At 40.6% G+C, this 13,704-nt stretch overlaps 1 protein-coding gene across 2 annotated transcripts; it reads left to right on the top strand.

Moving 5' to 3' along the window:
- The first annotated feature begins 1,428 nt into the window (after positions 1-1,428).
- On the top strand, positions 1,429-12,832 carry pfkfb2a (6-phosphofructo-2-kinase/fructose-2,6-biphosphatase 2a). 2 transcript variants are annotated; one of them, XM_046395597.1, is made up of 17 exons: positions 1,429-1,566; positions 2,419-2,596; positions 3,573-3,698; positions 4,131-4,227; positions 4,437-4,503; positions 4,594-4,668; positions 4,755-4,811; positions 4,902-5,026; positions 6,526-6,733; positions 7,063-7,209; positions 7,301-7,405; positions 7,639-7,768; positions 8,710-8,772; positions 8,863-8,927; positions 10,080-10,280; positions 11,514-11,571; positions 11,665-12,832. In XM_046395597.1, exons 2-16 carry the CDS (start codon positions 2,506-2,508, stop codon positions 11,565-11,567), a joined length of 1,611 nt encoding a protein of 536 aa, XP_046251553.1. In that variant the 5' UTR covers positions 1,429-1,566; positions 2,419-2,505; the 3' UTR covers positions 11,568-11,571; positions 11,665-12,832. The 2 variants fall into 2 exon arrangements, with proteins under 2 accessions (XP_046251553.1, XP_046251554.1); XM_046395598.1 differs by having other exon boundaries at positions 1,459-1,566; positions 2,367-2,596.
- The last annotated feature ends 872 nt before the right edge of the window (positions 12,833-13,704 follow it).

The following is a 13,704-nucleotide window of genomic DNA, read 5'->3' as shown; positions in this document are numbered from 1 at the left end:
GATGCTTTTCTTTGTGAGTGGGTGAAAGATTCACAATGCAGTGCTCAATAAGAAAGGCCAGCGAAAAGGAGCAGGTTAGATTTAACTGCTGTGTCCTGTAATGTAACACAACATTGACTGCACCGCCAGGGCCGGCGGGGCGCGGAGCGCGCCTGGGGTGACATACTCCGAGCCAATACTTTGCGGCGTTCGCTGTTGCATGCTAAAAGTGGGAAACCTCAAACGTTAAAGTGTGGCTGTTGAACTGCACGATCAGGCATTGTTTATCGCTCTTATACTGCGATTGGTGCCACGTTCGGTTTAAAACGCCTTGCTAAAGAGAATCTTATCAATGGCGTCGGTTTATTCACTTCCCATAATGCGAATAGAAAGGTGTATAGAAAGTGTGAAGTCATACTTCTCACTGTACCTATGTTCCCTGAAGGCAACGTCATAGAGTAAGGTCCGCAGCTTTCTTAGTTACGCTGTCACTCATGATTACACGCCCCTCTAAGATGATGCCACGCCCCCCACGCCAGATCTGGGCCAAAAGTTTGAAAAGTCGAGTTCAGAAAGTGAACAAAAATTCTGAAAGCGACAAAAAAGATCTGAAACCTGAAAAAACACAAAATCTGCAACTGAAAAATAAGACCTCAAAGACTGAAATATATATGAAAGTGAAAACTGAAAATTTATTTATGTTTATGAATTCATTCAAAAGAATTTCAGAACTGAAAAATACTTTAACTTATTTTTAGATCGAGTACAATGTTGTATTTTTCAAAGTTCAAAATCGAGTTCTCAACTTTCAAGTTCAGATCTTTTTTTTTCAAATTAATGAAACTTTTGGCCCAGCATTGTGTTAAACTACAATTATGAGATACATTTACATTGCTGTAGTACTTCCATTTTATACTACTTGTTAAAATATTATGTGCTACATACTACTAGTACTTTCATTGGAAAGTAATGTATTACTGTCTGTGTAGAGTTGTAAAACCTGTAAAATTTAGCTCCATCTTGAAGATAGTCAAATTATGCTTGAAAATTAATGCACTGCACCAGCAATAATAATCTAATGATATATAAAAGTACATTTTCTGCCATAGTAATACTTTCTGTCCTTAAATTTTGCGCTAGTGACTCAGTCGTACTCGTATTGGAATAATTTTATTTTGTGGAATTACTAGGCCACTTTTTGTGAAGTAAAAGATGTGAACACTTGGACTACTGATATTAATAAGTTAAAACGTCTATTAATCGATTTCATTGCAGTTATAAATACTAAATGGGAGGGGTTAATAGATGGTGTAAGTTATTTTTGCCATTTTACTTAGTGGTGTTACTGAAAACAGATTTTTATAATATTCCAAGAGACGCTTTTAAAATCGTTTGTTTTGGAAAGCACCACCGGAAGCTCCACATAACGATGAACTTCCGGCAGCAGCAGCAGCCATCACCGGGTAAGAGGAGGAGGAGCTAAAACATAAGAGAAGAAGAAGGCGTCTTCGGCGGAAGAGTTGCTACTGGTGTCAGCATCGCAAAAACGAAAGAAATCTGCTATCTTTTTGCACCTGCTGCTTTGTGGTATGTTTACGCCGCTTTTGTTTTCCTCCCCGCTGTTCTATAGCGTCCTTTAGCTTTTCTCTGTCTTTGTAAACGACACTCCTTCCCCCTAAAAGCAGAAGCGATGAACTTTACAGGCCGAGTGTGAACGTAACATTTTAAGTGACAGGATGACTCAGTGAACAGGTTCTGCTCTACAGAACAGATGCCCTCCAGACAGAAATGTCGAGCTTTTCCTTTGCTCTTACTGTATAACTCTGACGTGATTGTACTATCGTGGTTTTTATTTGTTTCTTGTCTCCTCAGCAAGCGCCACTCACGTATATCTAATAGTGTGAGGGCAGGAGGAGGGTGTGCGTGGAAATAAGTGATAAGTTTAATCGCTACAAGCAGCAGATTACTCAAAGTAAAAGTGCCGAACAGCTCTGTCAGATTCCCACGTTTCCAGTTACACTCTACAACAGTTACTTAACATTTCTTAGTCACCTGTGATATTAAACTGAATATAGTCCGTCTAAACATGACCTATGAACATGTCAGCTTGGGCTTTGGTAAACTGAGATGTTATTTTCCCTTCTGTTTTCTGTAATGTTACAGAAATAATCCATTTCATCCATTTTGTGCAGGTCACCTCTTTGAATAAGTGACAGATGATTTAAGTACTGCTGAGTTTGTATTGAGCTCGTCATTGCCTCTCCGGCCATCATCAAAAGATTTCTGTATTCATTGTACGTCCTCAGCATCCACAAAGACGTTGTTCAGTTCACATTTTACCGTGTTGTACGAACACTTTTTGTGATCGCAGCCTGCTGTGTCATCAGGTGACATGATAGATATGATGATGACGATACAGCACCATCCTGTCCTCAACAGAGATGCTGACCTCATCTTACCAGTGACCAAAGCTCGCCGTCCCCAGACAAGCCGAGACAGGACAGCAGGACACAGATCAGACCAGTCATGGCTGCCAGACAGCAGAGATCAGCAGCTGCTTCAGACGGCTCAGCAGAGTCCAGGAAGACGGACCTCAGGACCAATGAGAAGAAGTGCTGTGAGTGGTTTGTTTCTCCTCTGTGTGTGTCCTGAAGGTGAAATGTTGACTCAATTTCTAAAGTGCTGACCTGTTCTGTATTAGTTATTGAACCCTGTGCACTCACACTATGGCATTATTGAATATAAGGCAATAAGACTGTGTTGTAAATGGTTCTTTTAATCACATTTTGCACCCTGTCGGCCATTTGTAAGGAAAGGTGATAAGATTTCAGCCAGCACTGATTGTAAAATGTCAGCTTTGACGCACCTTCTGTCATTATTAGTATGCGTACAGTGTGGGGGTTTGTTTGTAAAGGCAGGTAGAACAACGCGTTCCGGTGAAGCACAGTAACACTGTAAAAACCAAGGTCAACACGCAGCCAGTAAAAATGTGACAGAGTTTGGCAGCACAGTCAGAGAATCTTTATGCAGGAATGTTACCTGCTGCCATCTTAAACATCTTAAACTAAAAGACATATTTTCAATCTCGAGTCAAGTCCGGTCTCGCAAGGCCTTTGTTTTGACAGATTTGTTTTCCCTGGGCTGAGGATGGTCTTTCGTGGAACTGAAAGAAAAAAGGGAGAACAGAAATGCTGTCTGGATATTTTCCATTTCATTTCCCAAACAAGGTTACACTGGATTAATAAACTGGCTAAGCAGCAGGGTTTTGAGAAACATTAACCAGCCGACAAGAAATGATGGTAGCATGACGGAAACGTTCAACTAAAAGTTAACCAGCTGGTAGATGGGAACTGCAAAGGTGACACTGGATTATTTCACAGCCGTCCCTCTACTTGCTTTGTGTATACAGTATGCATAACTGCCCTTTTCGCAGAGGTGGCGTTGTATGTTTAATGTAAAAGTGTGACTGTTAAGCATGAAACAGTTTCTGAGGAGGATAAGGTCAGCTTAATAAATAAAATCTCTGGTTATGTTTATGTGTGCGTCCGTCTGTCTGTCTGTCTATGCATGTTTGTTGTGTATGCAAACTGCAGCTTGGGCCTCCTACATGACCAATTCTCCAACTATGATAGTAATGATTGGACTTCCTGCCAGGGGGAAAACCTACATGTCCAAGAAGCTGACTCGCTACCTCAACTGGATTGGAGTGCCAACAAAGGGTCAGTACAGGAGTGCAAAATGATTGAGTGATATGCATGCTGTAACCTTTGTTATATTCACAAGAAATACAGCCAGTCAGAGTCAGGTGAAGATTGGATTCAGTGCCATGAAGCGATTGCAAATGAAAGTATTTTGTGTTTTGTGTCTGCAGGTAGCTTAATTTATGTTACTGACTACTGTTACTGTTGATATTACTTTAGGGAAAATCTTGACTTGAGGCTATGCTGTGTTCATGTCGTTAAATTTATGCTGACACCCCCGATAGACATGGCTCTGTTTGAAGACGCTGCTGTTGTCATACAAGTGGAATTCAGAACCAGGAAAACTGGTTTGGCAGACTCTACTGAGATGAAAGCCACCGCCCTGAAAGAACACATACTGTAATCCTTTTAACATCCTTTGAATTCTCTTGACTCTCTCTCCCCGTGCAGTATTTAACCTTGGTGTTTATAGGAGGGAAGCAGTTAAGTCATACAAGTCCTATGACTTCTTCAGGCATGACAATAAAGAAGCGATGGAAATTAGAAAGTGAGTAAGAGAGTTTTCTCTTTATGACTCAGCCAAAACATCTGGTTGCTTTTCATGTAGGCTCGCCATGCAAATGCCTCTTTTGACTACACAGTGTTTGTTAAACAAATGGGTCTACAATCGTTACAGCGCGTTATGTTTGCGTTTTTATGCATCTAACAATTAACAACTTTGTTTTCCTGATCAATTTTCTCGTTTTATTTCCACAGGAAATGTGCCTTGGTGGCACTGGAGGATGTCAAGGTCTATCTGAATGAGGAGGGAGGCCAGATCGCTGTAAGGACACAGAAACTGTATCTGCATTTAGTGGTAATTAGTAGCACTTAATTGCAGTTTTATTTGGTCCGGATATCTTTTGTCTGTCAGGTTTTCGATGCCACCAACACCACCAGAGAGAGGAGGGAGCTCATCCTTAATTTTGCAAAGGATAATGCATACAAAGTGAGAGATGCATTTATGGCTTTTAGCTATCATGGTTTATTTTCACATGAATTTTGAATTGCTAATGATTCATGTTTTTTTGTAAGGTGTTTTTCGTAGAATCACTATGTGACGATCCAGATGTCATCGCTACAAACATCCTGGTAAATAATGCGTTTATGCCTTATGGCTTTATTATGAGCAGTTGTAAGCTGTCATGGTGAATCATCTCTACAAATGTCTCTTTCACAAAGGATGTTAAGGTGTCCAGTCCAGATTACCCTGAGAGGGACAGAGAAAGCATCATGGAGGATTTTCTGAAGAGAATAGAGTGTTATAAAGTGACATACCAACCTTTAGATCCGGATGAACACGATAAGTAAGAAGCTATTTTATTGAGGTTGCTACAAGCTGAATTTCTTAAACTTTTGCCCAGACATTGATTAACACCTCTCAACACTAAAATTAATCAAAGCAAACATCATTTAGGCCTAACTGTCAGAATGTTCTAGTCTTGTCCTTGTGCAACCCAGAATCCAAGGAAGGAAGGAATAAATAAAACAGAATGTGTTAATTTGCTCAAATGAAAACGGTATATTTAACATTTTACCTCATCAGCTTGATTTATTTTTATGCTTATTCTGAATTTTATGGCTGCCATGTGGAGACTGGGCAGCAAAAGGCAAGAAAAGGAAAAAAAAGTCTAGAAAGGCTCAGTCATGGATGAAACACATGATTGTATAAAGGATATTCCTACATGGGCCTGGAGGCACTTTGTAACACCGTTGTCAGTCATCTCGCTTTTTTTTTTTGCAGATGATTGATTTTTGTTTTCACTCACAGTGTCCCAACTTTCAAATCACAGTTGATTAGCCACAACATTAAATCCACAGAGAGGTGAAGTGGATCAAATTAATCATATGTTTACAATGCAGTATTCTGTGGTTAAACCTTGGCTTCTGGCAATCATGTAGATCTTCTTTGACATGCATCACCCACCTACACATTGGAGACCAAATACAGGCCCCCCTCCCCATAGGTGGATGCATCCAACAGATGCTCGATCAGGCTGGAATCTGGAGGAGTCTGCAGGCCGTTGTTGTGGTCCTTGAGACATTCCTGCGCTTTTTTTTTTAAAAAAATGTGACGTGCTGCATTATCCAGCTGGGGGAGGCTGCTGCTTACGGAAAGAGATATTGGCATGTGGGAGGTGTATTTGGTCTGCAATGTTTAGGTGGGTGGTGTGTGTCAAAGAACATCCACACGATTGCCAGAACCCAGAAGGTTTTCCTGCAGAGCATTGCATTGTAAACAGATGATTAATGTTATTCACTTCACCTGTCAGTGGTTTTAACCTTGTAGCTGTTGGGTATGTATGTGCGTTGTGTCGGTAAGAACATGTACTTATGTAGACTGTCCAGCAGGTGGAGACAGGGGGTAGATTTTAATCCAGATTTATTATCTGTTAATGAGTTAATGGTTTTTGAACTGCTGTATGGTAAATCCGAAAGTGTTATAATTAGATTTACGACTTGTAGTTCCAGGAAAATCCCTAATTTTTTCCTGTCAGCTGACTCAACTGTATTTTTGGTTTGTAGGTATCGCAAGAGTTTCTTTTCTTCATGAACTGATGTTAATGGTAGGAAACCACACAGTATGTGTGTAAAGTAGCTGGTGAGAACAGACCCACATACCCAACTTTAGATCTTTGTTTGTAGAGCGAAAGAACAGTTGTTTATCTTCTTCCAACTTGTGTAATATTCTGACTTGTGTGCTGGATGAAATATCAGGATATTTAGACTACAGCACATGAACAAGATATCCCCTCCCTATCCTTGAGTCACATTTCAGTTATCTTCTTCCTCTTTTCGCCCACAGGAACCTGTCCTTCATCCAGGTCATCAATGTCGGCCGTCGTTTCTTGGTAAACAGGGTGCAGGATTACATCCAAAGTAAAATCGTGTACTACCTCATGAACATCCACGTACACTCCCACTCCATCTACCTCTGTCGGCACGGAGAGAGCGACCACAATGTGGAGGGACGCATCGGCGGAGACTCTGAACTGACAGATAGGGGGAAACAGGTGCCTTAACAAATCGTCTCGCTCTTACATTATTAAACTTCTTAAAGATAGCAGTATCTAAAAGTCTTTAAGTAGTTTGACATTTTGGGAAATGCGCATATTTAATACAGCTCTTGTAGCTGTCCTTTAAATATTAAAGTACATCTAGCAGCTTAGCTGAGCAAAAAGACTGAAAACTAAGGGAAACAACTAGACATTTTTTATGGATTAAACAGAAGAAAGATGCAACATAAATCCAGTTAGGTGATGTGAATAAAATCCTGTTTCTATAAATCAGCCAGTTTGTCCACTGAATGACTTAAGTCCCTTTCGTAAATTCTCTTTGTCAGTTTGCAGCAGCGCTGAAGGGTTTCGTGAAAGAACGTCGTCTGTCTGACCTGAAGGTTTGGACCAGCCAGCTGAGACGCACCATTCAGACGGCAGAGGAGCTGGGAGTTCCCTACGAGCAGTGGAAGATCCTGAATGAAATAGATGCTGTATGTACTCTGATACATCAGAGAAGCGTCACACACACACACACACACAGTGAGGGTGTGTTTTGATTGTTTTCATCACTTTGTGTTTTAGGGAGTGTGTGAAGAGATGACCTATAAGACAATTGAGGAAACATACCCAGAGGAGTATGCCATGAGACAGCAGGACAAATACCATTACCGCTACCCTGGGGGAGAGGTAAAGGCCTTCTCTTTCCTTTATATTAAAGTGTACATATATTTGACCCCTCGCATATCATACTGTTTACTCATTTGTGACATTTGCTGACACATTAGAGGCTGTGATGCTTTTATCCGCCAGTATGTTTTTTAATAATAAACAGCAAAATTAGCCTCTAAAAAACCTGAATAAAACAGTACAAAGTCGAACTCTGTGTCATACGACATTATGAAGCTTTGCTCTCTGTTTAGTCCTACCAGGACCTGGTTCAGCGACTGGAGCCGGTTATCATGGAGCTGGAGCGACAGGGGAACGTGCTGGTCATCTGTCACCAGGCTGTCATGCGTTGCTTGCTCGCCTATTTCCTGGACAAGAGCGCAGGTGAAATGCACAAACAATAACATAATTCTACAATATACACTCGAGTCATGGCTAACAGCTATTTTATATCACTGTTTTAAAACTTTGATGGTAATTTTTCTCAAGGGATACTTATTGAACAGCTTAGTGAAGTAATTCAAGGTCATATTGTTGTGCTGAAAGATTGTGGCAAGTTGCAGCTAAACGAATCATTTCCGAGGGGGCTGTTGAAGACACACTGGTAAGATCCCCTGAAGAGCAATATATCAAGTTAAAACCTTAATGAGACGGAAGAGCTTCTGCATCCGTGATAGAAAGCTAACTAAACATAAATCGCTCCACTGAGGCATTGTTTTGTGTGACCTTGAAATGTGCTTTTCCACTTCATCTGCCAGCACTCTGTGGACTTGGATGGTGTGAATAACCGGGCAATGAAATGGGATAAGCTACTGTTTTGTTTTAGTCTCTGAAAAGATGATTAAAAAGAAGTGGATTTTGTACTGGCGAAAAAAAATGTGCTTATAATTAAATACACCGAGTAGAACATGTGTATGAAATAAAGCGAAATAACAATAATGATAACTGGGTGGTTAGAGTGGAAAAAGCCTCTCAAAACCAAATCCATAATTAGGCCTGGGCACACAGGGTTTGAGTCAGACAAGCAGAGGAAGAAGGAACTGCTGCAGCATCTGTTTAATGCCTCAACCACAACTAAAGCCGCCAGTGTGGGTGCAGCTCTGACTGGTATTTTATCCCACTGTATGTCCCCTTAGGACGTGTCTTAACACAGCAATTATGTCATGTACCTCAGTAAATCACAACATGAGCTTTACAGTTATCCATACTGAGTGATGCTACACGAGAGAAAAATCCCCTGGCATTTAGGTGGAAACACAAACATGACTGGGAGTAACCACAGCGCAGAAAGCCTCAGTGTTTTTGTTTTATTTTCGCTGGCACAGATGATCTACCCTACCTCAAGTGTCCCCTGCACACCGTCCTGAAACTGACCCCTGTGGCTTATGGTGAGTCGCGTCACTGTTCACAAGTATAGAGAAGCTAACTTTTTCCTTTGCCCGGTCGTGACGTGTTTTTCTCCTCTCTTCCTCTTCCAGGCTGTAATGTGGACATGTTTGACTTGAAGGTGGAGGCTGTTAACACTCACCGGGACAGACCATTAGTAAGCTTCTGACCTTTCTTATTATTTTGTGTCTTGAACCTCCTGTCGGTTTTCTCTGTTGGTAGCAGAGGATCAGTTTAAACCCTAAAGTCATGACTGGACAAACCGCTCTGACCAGAGCTATTTTTGAAAATTCAGACCAAAATTACACTCTGCTGTTTCAGCTTTCGGGAGCTCGATATCCAGTCTTCTCTCAGTGGTCCTGGCACCGGATGCATGAAACTCTGTGGACGTTTATGACTAAAACTCTGTGTAACACACAGAGAGGAATTTGCATACTTGTTGTATTCATCGGATATGTAAGGACACGTTTATAGTTTTTGGGATTACTAAATCTCAATAATTGTGAAAGTGGCAACGCGTGCAACATCTCTTGATTTCCACAGATACAGTTGGCCATAAAGGAATGAGGCAAGCCTTTAAAGAAATATTTTAACATTTTGGGAAACACGCAGAGATAAAAGATACCACTGTCATGTAATTGAAAATATGCTGTCAATGTGAATAAAACATTAAAATTCAGCCCACAGCCCCCGCTGCAGTTACTCAAAATTAAGTTTAATGAATGTGAGTTGGTGCAGCCCTGATGACAGCAGGCGGAGTGAAATTACAGCACAACCAAAACCGTGAGCTCTGTGGAGCCGAATGGGGGAGACGGGTGATGATCTTTGAGTTCATTTGTACAGGCGAGCCCTTTCACATTTCGGCCGCTGCTTCATTTGAAATAGCAGCTTTAATGTAAAGCCTGAATGTTCATTAATGACCACAAACAGACGTCATAAATCAGTGTGGTGACACACACACAAGTATTGTGCATTTTTTGTCTTAATTTCCTAATCAGACGGGCCCACATTTGTTCCTTTGCTGTAAAGTTTGATGAGTGCCAAGCATTGAAACCCAGACAGAGTGGGTGTTGCCACATAACCACATTTACTGAGGAACCTCTTGTTAGACGGGGTGAGAAACATCCTGCCTGCTGAGACAAATGTAACAATGGCCTTTATATTTATGGCTGTTTGTCTCAGTAGTAGTTTTTCATTGTTTTTGCTTTGTCATAGTCATGTACATGTGACACAGTGATTTCAGACACACAAAGAGGTTTAATTAGCATTAAAAATAACGTGTTTTTCCACCTTAACTCTTCTTCTTCAGAATAAAACCAGAGCAGGTGCTGTGTCGCCAGCTTTCCTGCGACGGAACAGCTTCACTCCGCTGTCCAGTCAAGACCAGATTAAACGACCTCGCCTTTACAGCATGGGCAACACTCCACAGGCCCGCACGTTCCAGGCTCACAAATTACCCAGCATGCAGTTCTCTGAGGCGTCTGAGGGGTCAGAGCTGCAACAGAGCGAGGTCAGTTCTGTGAATATTACAGTATGTAAAGCAGGTTTGAGGATGTTTTAAATGGTAAAACAGGATAAGGAGAATCTTGTACGAGGATTTGAGGGCTAAATCCAAGTGTCCACCCTGTGGACTTTTGAACTGGCCCTTAGCGGACTTCAGTCGTACACACTGTGACACGTTTACCGTCATGAGAGAGTACGTGACACTCAGGCTCTGGAAGCTGCTGGTGGACAGGCCTAAAGGCTGCAAAAACAAATAAAAATAAGGAATATCCACACAATCAACAAAGCTACATATTTTTGTACGACAGTGTGGTTGACTATTGTCTCTGTTGTACAAGATTCAAGTAACATTTTAGTAGTTTTAGAAGTACATACATTTATGTGTGTGTGTGTATGAAGTCTGCATAAAGTCCCCTTGTCAACTGTATGAAATGTGGGTGCAGATTTCACACAAACACACCCACAAAGCCTACGAGTCTCCAAGGGTGGCGACATTTGGATTCTTTTAGTCTTTTAGCTGAGCAAGTGAGTGACCATCCAGTCATCCTGATGTTATACACACACACACACACACACACACACACACACACACACACACACACACACACACAGCTGCCGCTGCTGCTCTGGGTGTACTTGGACACGCCCATCTCTTCAGCATATGGACATGTGGTGAGAAAAATGTTGCTTGGGCAAATAAGGACATAAAAAAATAATAAAATATATGCCAAGACCTCCAAAAACGGAAAACTAATGAAAAAATAAAAGATAAATACAGAGAAGTGAAACCCATTTACATAAAAAGTTTTACTTACAAATAAACTTTTTGAATTTTGCACCTCGGTTTTACCTCATCCGGTAAACTAGTTCTGCTTTTTGTAAGTTTCAGTGCTCTGTATACAAAATCCTACTGATGTTTTATATGTACAGTATGGAGGTGTTTACTGCAAACAAAAGCGTCCTTTACAAGCATCTTGGATTTGAAGGGATATTTTTTTTTCCCCACAGTGCTTCTTGCCTGTGTTGTTGCCCACAAAATGACCTTTATTAAATTCACTGTGCTTCACACACTGTAAAAGTAAAAGGAAAGGGAGTGTTTCACTCTGGCTGGTGACCTCACACTTTAATGTGAGCGCAGGTTCGGTCAGTGCCAGTTGAAATAAACCCCTCTTTCCTGTTTTGGTTTGATGTTTTCATTCATGCTGTCTACTTTCTCTGCCCTTCCTTTACAATCCCGCAGGACTTTGTGAACGGTTTCAGTGCAGCAGACACAGACGACTGTGTTCACAGCTAAAGAGGTATTTTCAGACTTTTCCTCACATCCAGTCATGCAGAACATCTGCACTCTCCACCTCATGTACCTCATACATTTGTTCATACATTTATCCCAGGCTTTTCTCCACATGGATGTCTGAACAGTCCTGAAGACCAGCAGTAAGTCCCAACCAGCTTCAGCCATTACATTCTTAAGCACTGTTTTATACACCATACCTATGTATCTATATGTGTGATCTTTTCGTTTTTGTCAGATAAGTTTATGTGTATGTTAGCGTGAGTGTGCACATACATACACAAACTCAATGCCTTTGCACACCAGCCTTCAGCTGTAGTCTGTGAGACCCTTCAGACACATACTGTAAAATCTGATGTGAAGACACTCTGAAAACCCATCCATTAGCTCTCAGCGCACTCCAAATACAGTAGTCTACAGTCACATTATGCTGTACACTTGGATTGTAAATGGTATACCTCACTGGAAGCTCATGGCTTCAGTTTTAGTGTAAGACTGTGCCTCTATGAAAGGAAGCCATGTTTTAGTTTTTCCTCAGATTCTCTCTTAAAGCTACCTATTTAGACATTCCCAGGTAATTTCCATCCTTCCTCAGGTGGTCTGACAAGATGTAGTAATACTTTTATTTTGACAGGTCATATAAAACATGTTAAATTGCAGCTTAGCTTGCAGTGTGAAGACACAAGCTGTAAAAAGTGATGAAATATTTCACGAGTCTTATAAAAAAAAATTGCAGCAGCTACTGAAGCTACTTTTCCTCCAAGACATTTAATCCCTTTTCCTCTTCAGTCATACCTTCCTGTATATTTTGCATTGTGCACAAATAATAGATTTAATGTACTAAGCAGACTACTGTGACGATTTGAAGCTGATCTTATATAAACTCCAAATACGCAAGATTGCAAATTGATGTAAATATTTCACGCAAAGTACCGAGAAGTTATTTTGTAGTGTTGTATTTAGTTGAGTTTTAATGCATTTCACTGTCTTCATAAGGTAAAGCAAATCAGTCGTGTACTTCTGATTCCGTATATTTAAGTAGAAATTTCATAGTAACAATATAGAAAACACTCATTCACATGACTTTGATTTTAATAAGGAATGAATCAGTTGTTGGTAAAAGTGCCTTTTTTTTTAAAGGACTGTAAGACTGTGAAAATAGGGATAAAGAATCTTTTAGCATGAGCACGATACACAAATGTCTGTTTTTACTTTAACTGAAGGATTGGTAATTTGGATGTGTAATAAAGCGCTTTAATTTTATTGCACGCTGTGCCATACGTGTCATTTAATAAAGTTAATTTTAATGCATTTTTTTTACATTGAGTTCTGTCACGTTAGATTAATTTGGTAAAGGATTGTGTATGAGCTCATTGGGAGCGTCCTTCCTGTTTGCTAAACTTCATATCCCGAACAAGCCAGAGACCCTAACATCACCAGAAAAACAAAATAAAAAAAAAGACAGCGAACTCAGTGTAAATTTCACACATCTTCCAAAGAACTCGGAGGTTTACGGGTAAGATGTGGTGCTCTCTGAATTATCTTCATCACTAATACAAATGAAGCTGAGATAGAAATTGTGTCCCAATGATGCAGCTTGTGCAACAGTGGACTGCGTTTGCTGATGCTGTTAATAAGTCAGATTTTCGTCATGTAACTGATCCAACGCTGACACCGTCTTTCTGCAACGCTGAGTCAGTCCTGGCAGAGTGAGTCATCAGGAAAACAGAAGAGGAAAGCGCCAAAATATCAGTTGTATTTCTGAAAATGTAATCTTCCAAGTTGCTTTGACGCCTGAAATGATCCTCGAATGAGAGGGTTCAGATAAAAAGCTCTGATTAATTTCCACACTGATTACAGATATTAAACAAATGTAGGCTTTGGGTATTTAAAAGGAAGGGATGTGCTGTACACTAATGCATCAGGGGGGAAAAAAAAGAAGAAAAATCATACTTTTTATGTGATTACATCCTTTAATTATAGTATTCAACTGGATTAAATTTTAGCTGTTCGGGTCCAACCAGATGCCCATCAGGCCGTCGCGGTTTGGCTCATAGCAACATTTCTAACATTGTCAGACAGGACTGCAACTCCACCAAGTTTCAGAGGCAGAGATTTATTCTGGTCTTAGCTGCTGAGA

This window comes from Scatophagus argus, chromosome 8, assembly GCF_020382885.2.
Source record: "Scatophagus argus isolate fScaArg1 chromosome 8, fScaArg1.pri, whole genome shotgun sequence".
Lineage (NCBI taxonomy): Eukaryota > Metazoa > Chordata > Actinopteri > Scatophagidae > Scatophagus > Scatophagus argus.
This window is presented reverse-complemented; position numbering and strand designations above follow the sequence as displayed.